Source organism: Pristiophorus japonicus, unplaced genomic scaffold (assembly GCF_044704955.1).
Source record: "Pristiophorus japonicus isolate sPriJap1 unplaced genomic scaffold, sPriJap1.hap1 HAP1_SCAFFOLD_360, whole genome shotgun sequence".
Lineage (NCBI taxonomy): Eukaryota > Metazoa > Chordata > Chondrichthyes > Pristiophoridae > Pristiophorus > Pristiophorus japonicus.
Window position 1 is genome coordinate 391,412 of NW_027253435.1, and position 22,606 is coordinate 414,017.

A 22,606-nucleotide genomic window follows, 5' to 3' on the forward strand; every position below is an offset into this window, starting at 1 on the left:
ACTGGAGTACTGCTAGCTGGGCAATAGCAGCTCTCCGCAATGGTTACACTGGAGTACTGCTAACTGGGTAATAGCAGCTCTCCGCAATGGTTCACACTGGAGTACTGCTAGCTGGGCAATAGCAGCTCTCCGCAATGGTTCACACTGGAGTACAACTAGCTGGGCAATAGCAGCTCTCCGCAATGGTTACACTGGAGTACAGCTAGCTGGACAATATCAGCTCTCTGCAATGGTTCACACTGCAGGACTGCTAACTGGGAATCAGCAGCTCTCCGCAATGGTTCACACTGGAGTACAGCTAACTGGGAATTAGCAGCGCTCCACAATGGTTCACACTGGAGTACTGCTAACTGGGTAATAGCAGCTCTCCGCAATGGTTCACACTGGAGTACTGCTAGCTGGGCAATAGCAGCTCTCCGCAATGGTTCACACTGGAGTACAACTAGCTGGGCAATAGCAGCTCTCCGCAATGGTTACACTGGAGTACAGCTAGCTGGACAATATCAGCTCTCCGCAATGGTTCACACTGGAGTACTGCTAGCTGGGAATTAGCAGCTCTGCAGCATTTCACTCCAGCAGACCATTCTTTATGTGTGAACTTGAAGAACAAGACCAGCAAGATCATAGGATTATCGCCTACAAATCACACACTAACCTGACTCATATCACCATTCCATTTTCAAAGGATCAAATTCTTGAATTTCCTACCTAACACCATCATGGGAGCACCATCAGCACAAGGACAGCAGACATTCCAGAAGGCAGCCTACCAGCACTATCTTCTCAGGACAACTAGCGATGGGCAATAAAAATGGGCTTGCCAGAATCACCCACATCTCAACAATAAATGTTTAAGAAAGGCTGTGCAACCATGGGTGCACTGGAGCCGAGCCTGATCCTGCCATCACCTGATGTCCAGCAGAGCAGTAAGCTGGGCTGATTTTGTTCCTACTTAGCCCAGGACTGCTGGAGCCAATTGTAGCAGCTTGCTTCAGCTAACTAAGACAGACCAGGGAGCAATCCTGGGGCTTTCTTAGTCTGTGTGGCTTAGTGCCACAGAACAGTGTTTTTATACACCACCATGAGAGGAGCTCAAAGGTGTACATTTAGGCTTTCTTATGCCTTTGTTAGACAAGGGTATCAAGGGAACCAAGGAGGGTAGACGGAGTTAAGATACAGATCACCGATGATCTAATTGAACGATCGAACAAGCTCAAGGGACTGATTTGTCCCTTCCTTCCTACTCCTCTTCCTATGTTCACATCATATCTAGTTGGCACTAAAATTAAAATTAGGGTTTACCAACAAATGCATGGGGCTCACGTCCTTCCATAGGAAGAATTAATCACTTCGTGGTGGAAGTTTTATCCTATTTTTTCCAAAGTTACAATTGTTGAACAGAAACTACTGAATCATTCTGTCACGATGCTGGCTGTCATGGTCATATAACAGTACTGCAGGTTAGGTCTGCTTGTTCTGATTCTGTAATAAGACCTCCGATATCATCACAGTAACAAATTGACTAAAAAACACATCTTTGTTCTTGTTTATCACCATGTAACTGAACAGAGATTGAATTGAAAACGGCAGCAAAATCTGCCTGCATTATTCACTGGAGGCTTTTTTATTCATCTCATTTAAGCTCGGCCAGAACCAATACTTGTGAATATACCTCTGCTCGCTTCAGCATCTCCCATTTGTTGAGGATCTTCATGGCAAAAACCTTTTCAACGTTTTTTAACTTCACAACGGCAACCTGCAACAAAAAACAAGGTGCTGCAAATTACTGAGCTGCTTGCAAATAAATGACCTTAATTATAAGGATTATAAATATAAATATTACAAGAAATAGATGAGAACTTGAATTTATATAGCATCCTATCATGTCTTCAGGATGTCGCAAAGCACTCCACAAGCAATGAATTCCTTTCAAAGTGCAGTTTCCATTGTGTAGGCAATGCAGTATTTGTTGAGGGAGGAACACTGACCAGGACAGCTGTCTGCTCTTCTTTGCATGGTGCCATGGAATTTCTTCCATCCAGCTGAGGGCAGCTGGAGGTCTCTGTTTAATGCCTCATCGAAATATGGCAATTCCAGCAGTCCCTCAGCACTGTACTGAAGTGCCAGCCAAGGTTATGTCCTCAAGTCTCTGCAGCGAGGCATGAACCCATGACTTCCTGACTCAGAGGCAAGACTACTACCAACTAACCATTAGTGCTATTCTTTTATAAAGGTTCTGCTTCAAGAACTTGATGCAAAGCAAAGCACCTCTCCCCACCACCCCCCAACCTAGCGCAGACTACTACTCCCCCACCTATCTACAGTAGATTCCACTCCTTCCTCGATTAATGTTGTCAGATATTAAAATTGAATACCATCTCACATACTCACACCATACACTCAGGCCCAAACCAATAAAGGTCAGTTTAATGTGCGGATTTAAAAAAAAGAAAATCCCTATCATCACTTGCAAACTTCCCAAACACATCAACAAAATTGTGCATGATGTTCAAACCCAGTGGAGTACTTGGTTTATAACATATCAAGGTCAATCAAAATCAAGCAACATGTATGAAATCTTAACCTGTATTCATCAATTAATATATCCTGATCAAGGAGAGCAATCTAATCTAAAATACGTTTATTTTATGGGATGCATTGCTCAGCAGAAGATAACAAACATGTCATACAACTTTCAATAGAACGATTTCTGTTCCATCCATAAGTTCAACAGAACCACCCTAAGTTAAAATTTCAACAACTCTTACCACAGGACTTTGTACTACTTTGGGTCTACTATCAAATAGAAAGCTATTCAATAAATAGCAAATCCAACAGGTCCCTGGTGCATGCATCCTCTATTTATTTGGTAAACATTATTATTCAAAGTGAGATATCTCAGTGCTGATTACTTCAATTTTAAAATCCTCATCCTTGTTTTCAAATCCCTCCATGGCCTCGCCCCTCCTTATCTCTGCAATCTCCTCCAGCCCTACAAGCTGAGATCTCTGTGCGGCTCCAATTCTGGCAACTTATGCATCCCCAATTGTAACCGCTCCACCATTGATTTTATTGATACCGTTCTTGTTAAGCGTCTTGGGACATTTTGCTACATTAAAGGCACTATATAAATGCAAGTTGTTGTTGATCAATGCAACACTTCCATTTTGAGCACCCACAAGATGTGCTAGTGGCAGATGAAAGCCTCCCTCCCACTTTCTGAACACTGCCCCAATTGCCCAAACCCCAATCCAGGAACAGCACTAACTGCACTGCATCAACTAGCCTTTAATATTTGCCACACTATTCGCATGGCCTGTGTGAGATTGGCATGGACCCACAAACACGGAGACCTTATTTTGTATAAGTACCTTACAATTGCAGAGATTGTCTTCTGGTGTGGAGCCACAGTTAACTAAGCACAGACTAGGGAGTGAATCTAGGACCTAGTACTGAATATAAAACCGCAGGGTAAAAAGCCAGCACACTATGGAAGTTGGAGAATAAATAAATAGATGGGTTTTCAAAATTACTCAGCAACACAATCAATACACTGGGCAGGATTAATGTCTTCAAAAAGAAAAAAGGCACAAATTCAAAAAGGGATATAAAAAAGAAAAAGAAATGTAGAAAAAAAAAATCACTGCATTCCAAAAATGACGAAGCAGCACAATCCCAGACTGGGCAGGCTCAGTGTTAAAAAGGCAAAATCACGATTCAGTACTTCTCCAGACATTTATCCATTATGCATCCATTAGTAGAACCCCAGTCATGATCATAGGCAGTCCCTCGAAATCGAGGAAGACTTGCTTCCACTCCAAAAGTGAGTTCTCAACGAACTGTACAGTCCAATACGGGAATTACAGTCTCTGTCACAGGTGGGACAGACAGTGGTTCAAGGAAAGGGTGGGTGAGGAGTCTGGTTTGCCGCACGCTCCTTCCACTGCCTGCACTTGCTTGCTGCATGCTCTCGGTAATGAGATTCGAGGTGTTCAGCGCCCTCCCGGATGCTCCTCCTCCACGTAGGGTGGTCTTGGGCCAGAGATTCCCAGGTGTCGGTGGAGATGTTGCACTTTATCAAGGAGGCTTTGAGGGTGTCCTTGAAACGTTTCCTCTGCCCACCTGGGGGATCGCCTGCCGTGTCGGAGTTCCGAGTAGAGTGCTTGCTTTGGGAGTCTTGTGTCGAGCATGTGGACAATGTGCGCCCAACGCTCATCTGGAAGGAGAAGAGCATGCCTGGAGATCTCAGAGATGCCATAATTGTGACCATCTTCAAAAAAGGGAACAAGTCTGACTGCGGCAACTACAGAGGAATCTCCCTGTTGTCGGCCACTGGGAAATTCATCAATAGAATCCTCCTCAACCGTCTTCTCCCTGTGACTAAGGAGCTCCTCCCGAAGTCACAATGCGGATTCCGTCTGCTATGGGGTACAACGGACATGATCTTCACGGCGCAACAACTGAAAGAGAAATATAGGGAACAACACTAACCCTTGTATAGGGCCTCCTTTGACCTCACAAAGGCCTTTGACACTGTTAACCGCGGGGGACTATGGAGCGTCCTCCTCCGTTTCGGCTGCCCCCAAAAGTTTGTCACCATCCTCTGCCTGCTCCACGACGCCATGCAGGCCGTGATCCTGACCAACGGATCCACCACAGAGCCACAGTACCCTCCAATTAACACCTTTCAGCTTTAATCTCTAAGAAACCAGGGCAATTCTCAGTGGGTCATAAAAAGGGTTCATCAAAAATGCTTTCATTTTTAAAGGGGTTGGGTGGGACAGATGATGATGAATATTTTTCAAAACTCGGTGGGCAGCAGATTTCAGAGGATGGGAAAATTCTAAATGTAATCTCCATACCTGTATTTGAAAGGGATAAGTCGTCTAATTATAGACTAGTGTGTGTCTCAAAGATTTTTGGAAAATTACTTGAAACAAAGCTGAGGGGAGGGTTGGTGCAAAGGATTACTGGGGGATGGGGAAGAGGGGAGAAAATAATGGGAGACCACCATACATAGATTCAAGAAGAAAAACTGTAGGTAGAGAATTCAGACAGAATGACTTTAGCCAAAGAGTGTTCAGCATATGGAACAAACTGACAGTGCACATCATGGAACAGGAAACTTTAAGGGATTTCAAAAAGGAAATAGACAGGTTCCTGGCATCTGAAAGGATTCAAGGCTGTTAAAATTTAGAAATGACTAGTTCATCTCCCATGATGTTGCTCATGGACTTTTTAAAACTTTGCCTCTGTGCCTTGTTGTAACTGTCTCAATCCTTCTCCAGTTTTAAAAACATACTCAGGGGATAACTTTATTTGAAAAGAGCCTGAACTGAAATGTGGATTTAAAAGCTGGAATTCAAATGAAATTTATTGAAGATGCACTCAACTTCCTAAAATGGCAGCCGGAGTACTGGGATCTGTCTACATGAGAAATAATGGCCCCTCAGAATATTGTGTGTAAAATATGAGAGTCCTTCAAGAAAAATAATGTATTTAAAAACTTGGTCAGCACATTATGGAGAATGTACTGAATACATTCAGTATTGTACTGAATACTCAGGGTGAAAAGCCAGCATATTATGGAAGATGGAGAATAAATAAATAGATGGATTTTCAAAATTACTCAGCAACACAATCAATACACTGGGCAGGATTGTTGTCTTCAAAAAGAAAAAAAAGGCACAAATTCAAAAAGGGATATAAAAAAGAAATGTAGTAAAAAATTACTGCATTCCAAAAGTGACTAAGCAGCACAATCCCAGACTGAGCAGGCTCAGTGCCTTTAAAAAGGCAAAAATAGGTATGATTAAGAGCAGATATCTGCTCTTAAATCATATTGATCTGAAAAAGTAATTAAAAAATGGCTTGAACTGCAGAGTCAAGAGCCATAGAGGTCAAAGCAAAATGGAAGAACAATTAATTACATCAATAAATAATAAATTAAAAGATAAGATTTGTCCTGAAGTACTAATTTAAGTATAGCCTCACAGTTGTGAACTGCAGACGCAGCCTGTCAGAGTCAGTAATGGCTGCTGACCTGGCAGGTTTTGACATTCTGTAAGGTGGAATGGAATAGTCGCTCCCATGACTAATCAGAAAGAATAATGGAGACATGGGTAAGAGATTCCCGTGGACAGACAAGAGGTCAGCTGGATCTCATCCATCAGCCAATAAAAGAGACACCTTTTTTGGGGGGTGGGGGGATTGGCAAAATGAGTCACATTTGCCATTGCCCAAACAGGTCAGTAGATTGCAACATGGCTTTATAGTAATGAGTAACCAGACTTGAGACGGCAATATCATTCAAAAAAATTCAACATTTTGGAGATTTCTTTTGCAGGAATTAAAGTATATAATTTGTAGCCAGACGGATATATTTTAGGTAGGAGGACTATTACTCAAAATCAAACAGCTGTAACAGATTAGGAATGACGTGCAATTACTCAAAGTATGTAATCCTGTTGAAGATTCAGGGGAAGGGCTTTGTTTAAAAAAAGGCAAACACTTCACAACATAAATGGCCCAGTTCATGTAAAATATTTCCAACATTTTTCTCATGTGAAAAGAGTTCCAATCCATTAAAGGCTATCCATTTAGTACTAAGTTACTAAAACAGTACTGCACTTCCCAGAGATATTTAAATGGCAGCAGTTTGGCACATTGTTCGGAATTTATAGGGTTGCCAGCTATGGTGGGAAAATAAATGCGCTCACTGATCAGCAATGCACCAGATTCCCCGTTAGATTGGACAGATGAGACTGGATTTCATCAAGAGACCTGGAAACAGTGACTAACAAAAAAACCAAAAGTATCATTCAACAGCGCACAGAGGAGCTTTTCAAAACTCCATTAGTGGTAGACAAAAAGGAGAATGAAATCTTCCCAAAATCTAAACGTCTTTTGTACAAGTGATCAAAACAAAACTAACGTCCAAATTGACATCATAGTAAATGAGCCCTACTTCAAGCTGCGACATACACACGTAGGCACCTGTCAGTATAGACTGGCAGTTCAACTCCCAACCTGAATACCACCCTTGCCTCTCCAGCTCTTGTGCCAGCCAGGTATATTAAACTTAGTGGACCATCTCTCCTGTCACTGCTCACATGTAGTCTATGAGTTGGAATGGGGTTTTTAATGCTGCCCTGCAGTCTAAATGCCACAGCAGTTTGCCCATCACTGTAATAAGGCAAATTAGAGGAGTAATTCAAGGTAAACATATTTCTTGACTGCCAAAAAAAGATAGAGACCTTTGATTATACAGGTACAAAATCCGAAATCCTCAGGACCGAATCCGTTCCGGTTTTTGGTTTTTTCTGGATTTCATACAGGAAAATCAATAGTCTGAAAACTGAAATCCTCGACTAAATCCGTGCCGGGTTTTGAGTGGCGAGGTCCGAAATCTGGCACGGGTTCGGTTGAGGATTCCCGGATTTCAGACTTGTTCGAAATCCGGAATCCTCGACCGAATCAGTGCCAGATTTCGGGTTTTGCCTAAAAAATGTCCGGTTTTCAGACAGTAATTCCAGATTCGGGACGACACCAACAGCTATGTGCAAAATGTCCACTTTTTGGACAATTCCGGTTTGCGGCGTTCCGGATTCGGGATGTTGCACCTGTAGTTGTAATTGATCCCCATCACCTAAACGAGTGAGGTGACAATAGTCAAGAAGCTGCACAAGACTCAGGACAAAGCAATTCATGGAATCATAGAAATTTACAGCACGGATGGAGGCCATTTCGGCCCAAGATCCAGGAGTACATGCTGAGGGATGCACTAAAAATTGGTGCAGTCGCCGCAAAGGCACGGTGGGGAAGAGCCACAGTTTAAGGCCCTTCTGCCACGGTAAACCAGGGGCTGGAATCAGTATAAAACTCCCCTCGGGCTGTACTTGTAAACCTTTGTATACATAGAGCACCATGATCTGAAAACACCTATGTACAATGCAAGTTCAGCTACTGTTTAGTGATGTATGTTGTAAAGAAATGTAACTGTACCCTCACCTGTTCCGTGTACTGTATAGTGCCACATGTAACTTAATTTGATGGCTGTATTACAATGTACCCTGGATTGTACTGAATTGGACCCTGAAATGTAAAGCAAGCAAATGTATTGAACGGAACTGCCGTCAGCATCCAAATGTATTGTATGGAATTGCTGACTGCATCCAAATGTATTGAACTGCCTTCCAATGTATCATGCAAATTTTTATATGAATAAAGAATATATTTTGAAATTTTAAAAAAGGAGGCCATTTTGGCCCATCGTGTCCGCGCCGGCCAACCAAGAGCTATCCAGCCTAATCTCACTTTCCAGCTCTTGGTCCGTAGCCTTGTAGGTTACGGCACTTCAAGTGCACATCCAAGTATCTTGTAAATGAGTTGAGGGTTTCTGCCTCTACCACCCTTTTAGGCAGTGAGTTCCAGAGCCCGACCACCCTCTGGGTGGAAAACTTTCCCCTCAAATCCCCTCTAAATCTCCCCCCAATTACTTTAAATCTATGCCCCCTGGTTATTGCCCTCTCTGCCAAGGGAAACAGGTCCTTCCTATCCACTCTATCCAGGTCCTCATAATTTTATATACCTCAATCAAGTCTCCCCTCAGCCTCCTCTGTTCCAAAGAAAACAGACCCAGCATCTCCAATCTTTCCTCATAGCCAAAATTCTCCAGTCCAGGCAACATTCTTGTAAATCTCCTCTGCACCCTTTCCAGTGCAATCACATCTTTCCTGTAACGTGGTGACCAGAACTGCACACAGTACTCTAGCTGTGGCCTTACTAGTGTTTTATACAGTTCGAGCATAATCTCCCTGCTCTTGTATTCCATGCCTCGACTAATAAAAGCAAGCATTCCATATGCCTTCTTAACCACCTTATCTACCTGGCCTGCTACCTTCAGGGATCTATGGACATGCACTCTAAGGTCCCTTTGTTCCTCTACATTTTTCAGTGTCCTACCATTTAATGTGTATTCCCTTGCCTTGTTACACCGCCCCAAATGCATTACCTCACACTTATCCAGAGTGAATTCCATTTGCCACTGTTCTGCCCATCTGACCAATTGATTGATATCTTCTTGCAGTCTGCAACTTTCTTCTTCATTATCAACCACACAGTCTATTTTAGTGCCATCTTAATTAAACCCCCAACATTCAAGTCCAAGTCATTGATATATACCACAAAAAGCAAGGGATTATTACTGAGCCCTGTGGAACCCCACTGGATACAGCCTTACAGTCACAAAAACACATATCAACCATTACCCTTTGCTTCCTGCCTCCGAGCCAATTTTGGATCCAACTTGCCACTTTGCCCGGGATCCCATGGGCTTTTACTTTTGTGACCAGTCTGCCATGTGGGACCTGATCAAAAACCTTGCTAAAATCCATATACACTACGTCATACACACTGCCCTCATCGACCCTCCTGGTTACCTCCTCGAAAAATTCAATCAAGTTAGTCAGACACGACCGTCCCTTGACAAATCCATGCTGACTGTCTTTGATTAATCCATGTCTTTCCAAATGAAGATTTATCCAGTCCCTTAGGATTTTTTCCAAAAATTTTCCCACCACTGAGGTTAGGCTGATTGGTCTATCCCTTTCACCATTTTTAAACAAAGGTACAACATTAGCAGTCCTCCAGTCCTCTGGCAGCACACCTGCAGTCAGAGAGGACTGGAAAATGATGGTCAGAGCCTCTGCTATTTCCTTTTTTGCTTTTCTAACGGCTTGGGAAACATTTCATCTGGGCCTGCTAAGCTCCTTAATACTTCCTCTATCACTATGTTTATCTTGTTTAATATTTCACACTCCTCCTCCCTCATTGCAAAGTCTGCATCGTCCCTCTCTTTTATGAAAACAGATGCAAAGTATTCATTAAGAATCATACCCACATCTTCTGCCTCCACACACAGATTTCCTTTATGGTCTCTAATAGACCCCACTTTTTCTCTAGTTATCCTCTTGCTCTTAATGTATTTATAAAACATCTTTGGGTTTTCCCTGATTTTAGTTGTCAACATTCTTTCATGCTCTCTCTTTGCTTTCCTGATATCTTTTTTAATTGCACCCCTGCACTTTTTTTTCTCCTCTAGAATTTCTGCAGTGTTAAGTTCTCGGTATGTGTCATAAGCTTCCCTTTTTTTCTTTATCTTACCCTGTGTCCCAGGGGGCTCCAAATTTGTTAGCTCCATCCCTTTTCTTTAAGTGAACATACTTGCTCTGTACCCTCAGGATCTCCTCCTTGAATGTCTCCCACTGCTCTGACATTGAGTTACCATCAAGTAGCCGTTTCCAGTCCACTTTGGCCAAAGCCCATCTCAGCTCAGCAAAATGCCTTTACCACAATTGAGAATTTTTTTCCTGGTCCACCTTTGTCCTTTTCCATAACTACCCTGAATTATGATCATTGGCATCAAAATGCTCTCCCACTGATACCCCTTCCACCTGCCCCACCTCATTCCCCAAAACCAAGTCCAGAACCGCCCCCTCCCTTGTTGGGCTTGTTACATACTGGCTAAAGAAGTTCTCCTGAATGTATTTTAGAAATTCTGTACCTTCTGTACCATTCACACTACCCTTTTCCCAGTTAATATTTTGGGTAGTTGAAAAGCTGACTATTACAGCTCTATAGTTTTTGTACTTCGCAGCAATTTGCCCACATATTTGTTCTTCTATCTCCCTCTGACTGTTTGAGGGTCTATAGTACACTCCCAGAAGTGTGATCGCCCCTTTTTTGTTCTTCAATTCACCCATATGGCCTTGTTTGATGACCCCTCTTACATATCAACCCTTCTCACAGCTGTAATTGTTTTTAGTTAATTCTGCAAACCCCCATCCTTTTTTACCCCCCCTCTCTATCCCGTCTGAAAACCCTGTAATCAGGAATGTTGAGCTGCCATATCTGCCCTTCTTTCAGCCATGTCTCAGTAATAGCTATAATATTGTCCTCCCAAATGTCTATCTGTGCTCTCAGCTCATCTGTCTTATTCCCCATACTCCTTGCATTGAAGTATATACCATTTAGTGGTGCCAAACTCCCTTGTTGTCTATTTTCCAGCCCTGTTTCCTCTGTCTTGCAAATTCACTTTCTACTTTGATCAGTGCCTTTGTTACTGGACTCAATATCAACCCCTCCTTCAACCTGTACTGCCAAGGATAAGAGCAGCAATGTCATGGGAACACCATCACCTCCAAGCTCCTCCTCAAGTCACATATCATCTGACTTAGACATAAATATTTGCTTTCCCTGCATCACCGCTGGGTCAATGTCGTGGAATTCCCTACCTAACATTTTGGGAGCACCATTAGCAAAAATAGAAGGCCAAACACCATCTCCTCAGGGGAACTAGGGTTGGGCAGCAAAAATGAAGCCTTGCCAGTGACGCCCATATCCTGAGAACAATAAGTATCATGTCAACATTTCCGATATGTTTCAGTCAGTGTGAAATAGTGCGTCGGATGCTGAAGCTCAGTGAATGCAGTGTGTTACTGAGCCACACAGATCTGGAAAATCGCAACTTCTCTCATCTAAGATGTGTTAAATAATCTCAGCCGTGGCGCAGAATAAGGTAGCCATCTTTTCCTAGTTTCTCCGTGCTACAGAACCAAAAACTACCAGGGTTTCTGATCTTTATCTGTGCTGGAAAGTACATAGCTATGGCGATTACGCAAAGATCGGGCTCAAATCATGGCAATACAAAATATAAAGGGGTATATGAGGAATGAACAAGACCAAGATGCTGGTCATAGGAACAGGAGTAGGCCATTCAGCCCTCGTATGTGTTCTGCCATTCAATCAGATCATTGCTGATCTGTACTCCATTTGCCAACCTTAGATCCATATTCTTTTAAACACTTATCGAATAAAAATGTCAGAAGAACACAAGAATTAGGAGCAGGAGTAGACCATACGGCCCCTCGAGCCTGCTCCGCCATTCAAGAGCTGATCTTCCAACTCAACTCCACTTTCCTACCCAATCCCCATATCCCTTGATTCTCCTAGAGTCCAAAATCTAACTATCTCAGCCTTGAATATACTCCCTTTGGGGTAGAGAATTCCAAAGGTTCACAACCCTCAATGAATAAATTCCTCCACATTTCCATCTTAAATGGCTGACTCCTTATTCTGAGACTATGCTCCCTAAATCTAGACTCTCGGGCCAGGGGAAACAACCTCTCAGCATCCATCCTGTCAATCCCCCTCAGAATCTTCTATGTTTCAATGAAATCACACCTCATTCTTCTAAACTCCTGAGAGTATAGGCCCAATCTACTCAATCTTTCCTCATAGGACACCTTGAGTATTGTGTGCAGTTTTGGTCTCCTAATCTGAGGAAGGACATGCTTGCTATTGAGGGAGTGCAGCGAAGGTTCACCATTCTGATTCCCGGGATGGCAGGACTGACTTATGAGGAAAGACTGGATCGGCTAAGCTTATATTCACTGGAATTTAGAAGAATGAGAGGGGATCGCATAAACACTTATAACATTCTAACGAGACTGGACAGGTTAGATGCAGGTAGAATGTTCCCGATGTTGGGGAAGTCCAGAACCAGGGGTCACAGTCTAAAGATAAGGGGTAAGCCATAGGACAGAGATGAGGAGAAACATTTTCACCCAGAGAATTGTGAACCTGTGGAATTCTCTGCCATAGAAAGTTGTTGAGTCCAGTTCGTTGGACATATTCAAAAGGGAGTTAGATGTGGCCCTTAAGGCTAAAGGGATCAGGGGATATGGAGAGAAGGCAGGGGTGGGGTAGTGAAATTGCATGATCAGCCATGATCATATTGAATGGCAGTGCAGGCTTGAAGGGCCAAATGGCCTGCTCCTGCACCTATTTTCTATGTTTCTATCCCTCTCATCCCAGGGATCAATCTAGTGAACCTTCGTTGCACCACCTCCAAGGCAAGTATGTCCTTCCTCAGATAAGGAAACCAAAACTGTGCACAGTACTCGAGGTGTGGTCTCAATATAGCCCTGTACAATTGTAGTAAGGCTTCCTTACTCTTGTCCTCCAACCCCCTTGCAATAAAGGCCAACATGCTATTTGCCTTCCTAATTGCTAACTGTACCTTCATGCTAGCTTTCTGTGTTTCCTGTACGATGTCTATCTCAGTCTTGAAAATTTCAATGGTCCCAATATCCACAGCCTTATGGGGAAGAGAATTCCAGTTACACTAGCCTTTGCGTGATAAAGTGCTTCCTGATTTCACCCCTGAATGACCCAGCTCTAATTGTGCTCCCTAATACTAGATTCCCTCATTCGAGGAAATAGCTTCACTGCATCTACTCTATCGAAGCACATTACCATTTTTAAATCCTCAACTAAATCGCCCTTCAATTATCGATACTCAAAGGAATACAAGGCAAGTTTATGCAACCTGTCCTCAAATTAAACTCTTTAAGACCTGTATCATTCTGGTTATAAACTCATCTTGAGGGAAAGTGTCCAAAACTGGGGTCTGACCAAGGCTCTATCCACATCCTTTCCTTTCTATTCCAGCCACCTAGCGATAAAGGCCGACATTCCATTAGACGCTTTGCTGACTTTTTGTACCTGTCTCAGTTCAATTATTTTCTTAATTACCTTTCACTTATACAGGTATTATATCCAATTAAGTTCTTCCCCTTGACTTATTTCTCGGTTCCCTATTACATTGTCTTCTTCCTCTACAGTAAGAAACGGATACAAAGTATTTATGTAATAGGTCTGCCATTTCCTTATTATCCATTATAGTCTCGCCTGCATCCGCCTATAATAGGCCTACATTCCCCCTTACCACTTTCTTTCTCTTAATATATTTATAAAAACTTCTACTGTTAGCTTTGATATCCCTTGCAAGTTTGTTCCATAATCCCTTTTGCACCTCATTACTTTTTTTGTATCCATTTGTTGTATTGGATAGCTCTCCCAGTCTGCTAGATTTCCGTTTTTCCTTGCACATTGTGTAATCTGACAGTGCAGCTAGATTATTTGTCGCGATCGGAATAAGAGAAAGGGGGGGGGAAAAGAGAGATTTTGGGGGCAAAACACCTAGTTTTCGACCAAAATCAATCACAAAATAAACAAAGACTATTCAGGTATGGAGAAACCATAACTGTCAGCAATGGCTGCATAATTGTGGTTCAATATCAATGAGCAGAATTGTGAAGTGTAGCTCGAGTTACTAACCAGGAAAAATCCTAAAATAAGATCACAGCTATTTAAATTACTTATAAAATGTAGTGCTTATTTAGTTACTTTATCCAGGAATGCAGAAAATAATTTATTCAACTAACGCTGTATAGCTGAATCAAACAGCTGGTGTTGCCAAGAGTCAGATATTAATCCTTCAGCATAGCAGCCAGGCATTGTGTAGGAGAAATGACCTTAGAATTGCCTTAATTAAGTTCCCAAACATTGAGTCAGTAGTCAGACTGAATGCTTGGAAAGGGCTAATGCTAATTAAACCATAAAGCTTTCTACAAACAAACCATTTCTCGCCAGGGATAGAAGGCAAGCCATCAAGCCCACAGATGGCTCATTGAAGGGGATGTGAAGATGCCCTGCCTTCTCTGAACCTGTGTGAGACCTTCTGTGAGCCAAGACCTGAGAAACTCAGGAGTAAACAAGCGAGCCGGCATGTGTAGATACCAGTGCTTCACTGATCTGAAGGTTATTGGGCGTACCAACAGGTCTGTGTGAGGTGACTATCGACACCAGAAGAGTGCAACTCTTCGAACACATGACTCGGATTGGTCAATAGAACTGAAGGTTTCTTTGGAAACTAAGGATATACAAGATGGTGCATCTTGATACTTCACTCAATCTTCAGTTATTAGTTCCGGCCCTTGTCCTTTTATAGCAGTGTTTGTAGTAGATGTGGGAGTTCTTTGTCTAGTGTACATAGAAAGGAATCTCATTAAAATTGGAGTGTATCTTCTGACAAAGTTAAGAGTGTACAATCATAGATCAAGGGAGGTGAGAGTTAAGCCAGCTCCAAGCATAGATGAATTTACCCAGGAGCAGAGATCCAGGAGGAATGATTAGCATCACAGACAGCGGTTGATCACTCTTCTCCCAGAGTAAGGCGAGGCAATCAGTTCATACACACCAGCACATAAGGAAACTGCCGAAATTTGGAATCTATTCAATAGGTCAAGTTAGCAGCATTAGATAACCATTGTCAAAGGAATCTAATCCTAAATGAATCTCCAAATTAAATTATCTGACAATTATCTCAACTTCTCAACTATAAATTAATAATCAGGAAGCAGTTAATGCTGAATTGCTATGACATAACTTTTTGTCTTTTGTTAATTATCCCTAAATACCAATTATTTGCATACTCAATGTTTACGTACTGCTAAGTATGGTCCTACGGTTAATACACAATTGTTAATTCATGATGTTGTTGTCTGACAACTTCTTTGATAATTGGCAAGAAATGGTTAATTCATTTATTCAGTAGATTGTGTAAATCCTGATGGGAGACTGACAGGGTAAATGCTAATATAATACAAAATGGCAAACCAAATTTAGACAAACTCCAGATGGTTACTTGACAGAGTTATGGTGAAGGAGTGAAGAATTCATCTGGCTCCCTTGATGAATATTTTTCATAGTATCGGTCCCAGTATTCTTTCAATTGTATCAAAGCAACCTCTTCAATAATGTGCAGACTAGTGATTTTATATACTAAGCAACTAAGTGGTCAAAAACTGACTTAAATTGGACTTTAAAAAAATGGATATCTGGAAATGATTATAAGACAGTAATATAATGGGGGGAGGATTCCAGATGGTCCATATAGAACGTAATAGAATCAAAAGTCCTCTCCATTGAGTGGTTCCAAATGGAAACAGAATTGTAAAAGCGAAACTCAAGTGATTTACAATAGCCATAAAAAAAAAATCTAAAAATGAGATCAGCCTTTTAAATATATAATGTTTATTTAGTCATTCTACCCAATTTATGTGCCAGGTTTGGCTGTCGTGGGAGACACTGATGGTCACTGTGCTCCATGTATGTGCGACTTGAAAGCCCTCTTGAAGAATTACTACCTTCAACATATTCACTGCTAGCTCACCCAATAATCAATAGCTGATGGGGAGGAAATCACAGTCGGTTTAAATTTTAACAATTACCATCAACTTCCTGTAACCAGACATACAGTTGGATTCCAGAAAGCAAAATGTGACAGCAACACCAACACTCACGGCTAAAAATAGCTATCACTCTATTGCAGTTTGTGATTAAACCACATTTGAATGCTCGAGAATTGAATCTCATCGCTGCAGGAATGTTAGTAACAGTTTTTCTTCTGGATCCTATCTCCAGCAATGTCTGTAAGTAGTTATAATAGGGTTGCAAGACTTGTTGAATACTGAGAAAGCATAATCCCAATGCGATTAAGTACCCATTTTAAGCAAAACTGTTACTTGACTGCTGTTTAAAATCTCAGTCAAAAGCTTTGAGCCGGCCTTAAATTACGAGCTGCAGGATTGTCAATCAGATCACTCTTGGCTCTGATGTTTGTATCCGGCTCTATTTTTCAGTTGGACTTTACAAGATGGACAACCATACTCAGATAAAACATGGTGCATTTTTGCTTTTATATTTTAAATTTGTGTTGGAAATGTTAAACATAGTCCCTTGAAACAAAATACTGCAGATGCTGGAAACAGAAATTGCAGGAGACACTGAGCAAGTTAGGCAGCACCAATAAAGAAAGGAAAAATGTTGGTGTTTGAGGCACAGCCCTTCATCAAAGCAGAGAATCTCCAGCAATTATGCTTTTCCTGCCCCACACTCTGACCACTGGAATTGCCCAAAATCTAGACTGTCCTCCTCTTTCTCATCCCCATGCTGCCCTTGGTGACATCACTCACAAATATGGGATTAGCTTCCACATGTACATTCATGACACACAGCCATATCTCTCTACCTCCTCTCTCAAACCCTCCATTGCCTCAGTGTTCTCAGACTGCTTGTCCAAAATCCAGTCTTGGATGAACTACAATATCCTCCATTTAAAGATTGGAATGATCGTCCCAGACCCAGTCACAAACCTCGTGCCCTTGTCATCGATTCCGTCCCCCCGCCCCCCCACCCCTTCCCCAGCCAGTGTCTCGGGTTGGATCAGACTTCTCACAACCATGACATCCTATTTGACTTGAGCTAAGCTTTTGACCTCGTATCACTCCATCACAAAGGCTGCCTACCTCCATATCCGCTTCCTCAGCTGAAAGCCCCATTTATGTTGTTTTACATTTTTCAACCTTGTGCCAAGTCCAAGACCCTAGCTGGGATCACTGTGGGTGGTTGAGCTGCATGGGATCCTGGGAGAGGGAGTGGATAGGTTGCAAATGGCAGCATCGGGGATACTACACTTTGTGTTGAATCCCAACCCCGCAGTCATGAACTGGAACCGGCTTTACATTTCTAAACTGTTTCAAGTGCTTTGAAAAACATTATATTTTTAAAACATTTAATTTTAAAAGCATCTCAGAAGCTTAAAGCCAGTTCTAATTTACAACAGGAACCCAGTGCTGGGACCAAAACCAATAAGAGGGTGAAACTGAATGTGCTTCAGGCAGTGTTGAACTATAGTGTTGAACTCTGCAGGACAGACATTCTTTCACAAGGGCTGGCTTGCTTCTTTTCCTCAGAAAATCAACTGACAAAAGCTAAAGTTCACTTAGGGAGTGGTTAACCTGTGGAATTCTCTACCACAGAGAGTTGTTGATGCCAGTTCGTTAGATATATTCAAAAGGGAGTTAGATATGGCCCTTACGGCTAAAGGGATCAAGGGGTATGGAGAGAAAGCAGGAAAGGGGTACTGAGGTGAATGATGAGTGATGATCTTATTGAATGGTGCTGCAGGCTCGAAGGGCCGAATGGCCTGCTCCTGCATCTATTTTCTATGTTTCTAAAGACAAAAGCAGAGAACCCACTGATGCATCTCTCAATGCAAGTTTCTGCTTCATAATTATCATGTGCATAAGCAAATTCCTTAGCACCTTTAACATAGTAAAACATCCTTCACAGTTACATTATCAAATAAAATACACAATTTGATTACAGGAAATGGAAGTATGGGGAAACTAGGGGGGAGAAATTGTCCCATTTTTAGAGGCCTGTAACGGAGCAGAAGACACTTTTTGCTCGTGGGGTGGGGGGCGCGCTACAGGCTCCCGGGAAATTGCCTGGGAGTTTGTGGGGGCGCTGCCACGGCAGTGCCGTACCCCATTGGTAATACCCCGGGCTGCCGTGCAACTGGCAATGACATCATCGCCATGTGCAGCAACCCCTCAGCGCGCGCCGACCCGTTACTGCTCTGCTCGGGAAAATTGTCCGCAGCCCGCGACGCTGGTACAAAAGGATGTCAACGCCAGCTTCGCGGGTCAGAGGTTAAAGGGGAGGGCGCCAGTGCCATCATCTTAATTGTTTTGCCAACTCTCGGGTCGCCTCGAGTTTCCCTAGCGTGGTCCGGGCTGCCATCGTGCAGCCTGGCACTCCGTTTTGGGTGCCAGGCTGCAGGCTCAGTTCCATGGTGCCCTGGTGGCCTAGTGGAGGTCATCAGAGGCCTAGCAGAGTGCGCAACGCCCCTCCCCGTTAAGCGAAGTGGAGGATGTTGATGTTCATCAGCGCTACGTGGAAAATCTGCGTAGTGCTGCAGTAGTTGCCCCTAAAGGAAGTGGAGTGCGTAAGATTGCGCTCGACTTTGAGGGGCGGTATGCCCAATTTAGCGCCGGGGCGGGGCTTCTGCGCTGGGTTACTGCACCAATTTCGCCCCTCAGAGTCTTTTTTTTTTTAAATGAATTGCCTAACTTTAACTATGCCTTTAAGGCCACTATTCAGGTACTTCCTGCGGGGACACATCTTGAAGTTAAATACGATCCTAATTGTTGATGACAGTATCTGTAAATTGACAGCTGCTTGATCTGATGAGTCAACTCCCCTTTGAGGGATTGAGGAAAATTAACTAGATCTGATTCGCTGCCATTCAGCTGAAACTCCACTGGTCAAGGCAATCAAGCCATTCATAGTGATTTCACTTTATAATCTCTCGTCTATGGTTAAATCAACTTCTAGTCCACAGGCTCAATACTTTCCTTCATAATTTTTGATGTTACACAACGAATGCTGCATCTTTCTCACACACATTGAGTGCAAGTTATTTTTGTCATTACATAACATGCAAGGAAATAAGTCCACATGGTAAATAGCAATTGGATGTTTTTTCTGGTTGTGTTACTGAGATAATATTACTTTCCTGTCGACAATTCAAGCTCTGGGAGCTGGGCCTTCTCGCCAGCAAGTTTGATTATATGCCAAAACTTCACAGGCCAAGCAAAGGGTCGCCAGCATTGGAGTAAGAGCCTTTGGGAATGAAGCACAACAGGTCAAGTCCGAATGTCACTTCCAGATTCAACTATTCCAATGCTCTCTTGGCTGGCTTCCCATCTGCCACCCTTCATCAACTTCAGCTCATTTAAAACTCTGCTGCCTATATCGGCTATCCACCCACTCCCCCAACTCGCCCAGCGCCTACATTAACTCCCTGTCGCTCAACTCCTGAAATTTAAAATTCTCATCCTTTTATTTCAATTTTTCCACGGCCTTGCCTTTCCCGTATCTAGAACGTTGTCCAGTGCTACAATACCCTCCTGAACTCAGCATTCCGCAGATTCTGGCCTTTTGTGCATCTGCTCTTCCTTCATCCCAATTCTGGCGACTTTGCTTTCAACCACCTCGCACCATAACTCTGGAATTCCCTCTCAAAGTCTTTCTGTCTCCATTTCCTCCTTTGAACCCTTCTTAAAATCTATCTCTTCAACCAAGCATTTGGATACCCACTCTAATATCTCCTTTTTGATTTCGCCTCTGAAGTGCTTCGAGACTTTTTCTATGTTAAAATCAATGAGGCAAGACACAGGTGGGCAATATTCCACAGAAGGATGCGAGGAAAAAGGAAAACAATAAGACTTGTAGTTAAATAGCACCATTCACAAGCTCTCAATGTCCAAAAGCGCTTTACAGCTATTGAAGTACTTTTGAAATGTAGTCACTGTAGTAATGTAGGAAATGCAGCAGCCAATGTGCGCACAGCAAGATCCCACCAACAGCACTCTGATAATGACCAGATAATCTGTTTTAGTGATGGTGGTTGAGGGATAAATGATGGGCAGAACAACGGAGGTAACTACCCTGCTAATTCTTCAAAATAATGACATGGGATCTTTTACATCCACCCGAGATGCCTCGCTTTAAAGTCTCAATCCGAAAGATGGTACCTTTAAAAAAAAAGGAGGCAGGCAGAACGCAGGAAACTATAGACCAGTTAGCCTAACATCTGTCGTTTGGAAAATACTGGAGCCCATTATTAAGGAAGCAGTAGCAGGACATTTGGAAAAGCAAAATTCAATCAAGCAGAGTCAGCATGGCTTTATGAAAGGGAAATCATGTTTGACAAATTTGCTGGAGTTCTTCGAGGATGCAACGAGCATGGAGGATAAAGGAGGAACCAGTGGATGTGGTGTATTTGGATTGCAAGAAGGCATTTGATATATGCCACATAAAAGGTTACTGCTCAAGATAAAAGTTCACGGGGCTGGGGATAATATATTAGCATGGTTTGAGGACTGGCTAACTAACTAGAAAACAGAGTCGGGATAAACATGTCATTTTCCGGTTGGCAAACAATAACTAGTGGGGTGCCACAGGGATCGGTGCTGGGTCCTCAACTATTTACAATCTATATTAATGACTTAGATGAAGGGACCAAGTGTAATGTAACCAAGTTTGCAGTTGATACAAAGGTGGGTGGGAAAGCAAATTGCGAGGAGGACACAAAAAAACCTGCAAAGGAATATAGACAGGCTAAGTGAGTGGCCAAACATTTGGCAGATGGAGTATAATGTGAGATCCACTTTGGCAGAAAAAACAGAAAAGCAGATTACAGAACACAAATCATCTGGAAGTTTTTGAGGATGGTTTCCAGTAGAGTGGACAAGGGAGAACCAGTTGATGTGGTGTATTTGGACTTTCAGAAGGCTTTCGACAAGGTCCCACACAAGAGATTAATGTGCAAAGTTACATGGGATTGGGGGTAGTGTGCTGACGTGGATTGAGAACTGGTTGTCAGACAGGAAGCAAAGAGTAGGAGTAAATGGGTACTTTTCAGAATGGCAGGCAGTGACTAGTGGGGTTCCGCAAGGTTCTGTGCTGGGGCCCCAGCTGTTTACATTGTACATTAATGATTTAGACGAGGGGATTAAATGTAGTATCTCCAAATTTGCGGATGGCACTAAGTTGGGTGGCAGTGTGAGCTGCGAGGAGGATGCTATGAGGCTGCAGAGTGACTTGGATAGGTTAGGTGAGTGGGCAAATGCATGGCAGATGAAGTATAATGTGGATAAATGTGAGGTTATCCAATTTGGTGGTAAAAACAGAGAGACATTTGAATGGTGACTGATTAGGAAAAGGGGAGGTGCAACGAGACCTGGGTGTCATGGTACATCAGTCATTGAAGGTTGGCATGCAGGTACAGCAGGCGGTTAAGAAAGCAAATGGCATGTTGGCCTTCATAGTGAGGGGATTTGAGTACAGGGGCAGGGAGGTGTCACTACAGTTGTACAGGGCCTTGATGAGGCCACACCTGGAGTATTGTGTACAGTTTTGGTCTCCTAACTTGAGGAAGGACATTCTTGCTATTGAGGGAGTGCAGCGAAGGTTCACCAGACTGATTCCCGGGATGGCGGAACTGACATATCAAGAAAGACTGGAGCAACTGGGCTTGTATTCACTGGAGTTCAGAAGAATGAGAGGGGATCTCATAGAAATGTTTAAAATTCTGACGGGTTTAGACAGGTTAGATGCAGGAAGAATGTTCCCAATGTTGGGGAAGTCCAGAACCAGGGGTCACAGTCGAAGGATAAGGGGTAAGCCATTTAAGACCGAGATGAGGAGAAACTTCTTCACCCAGAGAGTGTGAACCTGTGGAATTCTCTACCACAGAAAGTTGTTGTGGCCAATTCACTAAATATATTCAAAAAGGAGTTAGATGTAGTCCTTACTACTAGGGGGATCAAGGGGTATGGCGAGAAAGCAGGAATGTGGTACTGAAGTTGCACGTTTAGCCAGGAACTCATTGAATGGCGGTGCAGGCTCGAAGGGCCGACTGGCCTACTCCTGCACATATTTTCTATGTTTCTATAATTTAAATGGAGAAAAATTGCAATGTTGCAGTACAGAGGGTCCTGGGGGTCCTTGTGCATGAAACACAAAAAGTTGGTATGCAGGTACAGCAAGTAATCAGGAAGGCAAATGGAATGTTGGCCTTTATTGCAAGGGAGATAGAGTATAAAAACAGAGAAGTCCTGCTACTCAGGGTATTGGTGATCCCACACCTGGAGTACTGTGTGCAGTTTTGGTCTCTGTATTTAAGAAAGGATATACTTGCATTGGAGGCTGTTCAGAGGTGATCTTATCAAAACATAAAAGATAATGAGAGGGCTGGACAAGATGGATGGAAAGAGTATATTTCCACTCGTTGGGGAAGCTAAAACTAGGGGGCATAGTCTCAGAATAAGGGGCTGCCCATTTAAAGCTG

General features: G+C 42.9%; 1 protein-coding gene across 1 annotated transcript in view; it reads right to left on the reverse strand.

Annotated features, from left to right (window-relative positions):
- Positions 1-22,606, reverse strand: part of LOC139250262 (serine/threonine-protein kinase MRCK alpha-like) — a gene marked incomplete at its 3' end in the record, with an annotated part of 472,269 nt that overhangs the window by 349,020 nt on the left and 100,643 nt on the right. The window contains exon 3 of the mRNA XM_070872760.1: positions 1,673-1,756. Coding sequence (XP_070728861.1) covers positions 1,673-1,756 — 84 coding nt within the window. The remainder of the gene's footprint in view (positions 1-1,672; positions 1,757-22,606) is intronic.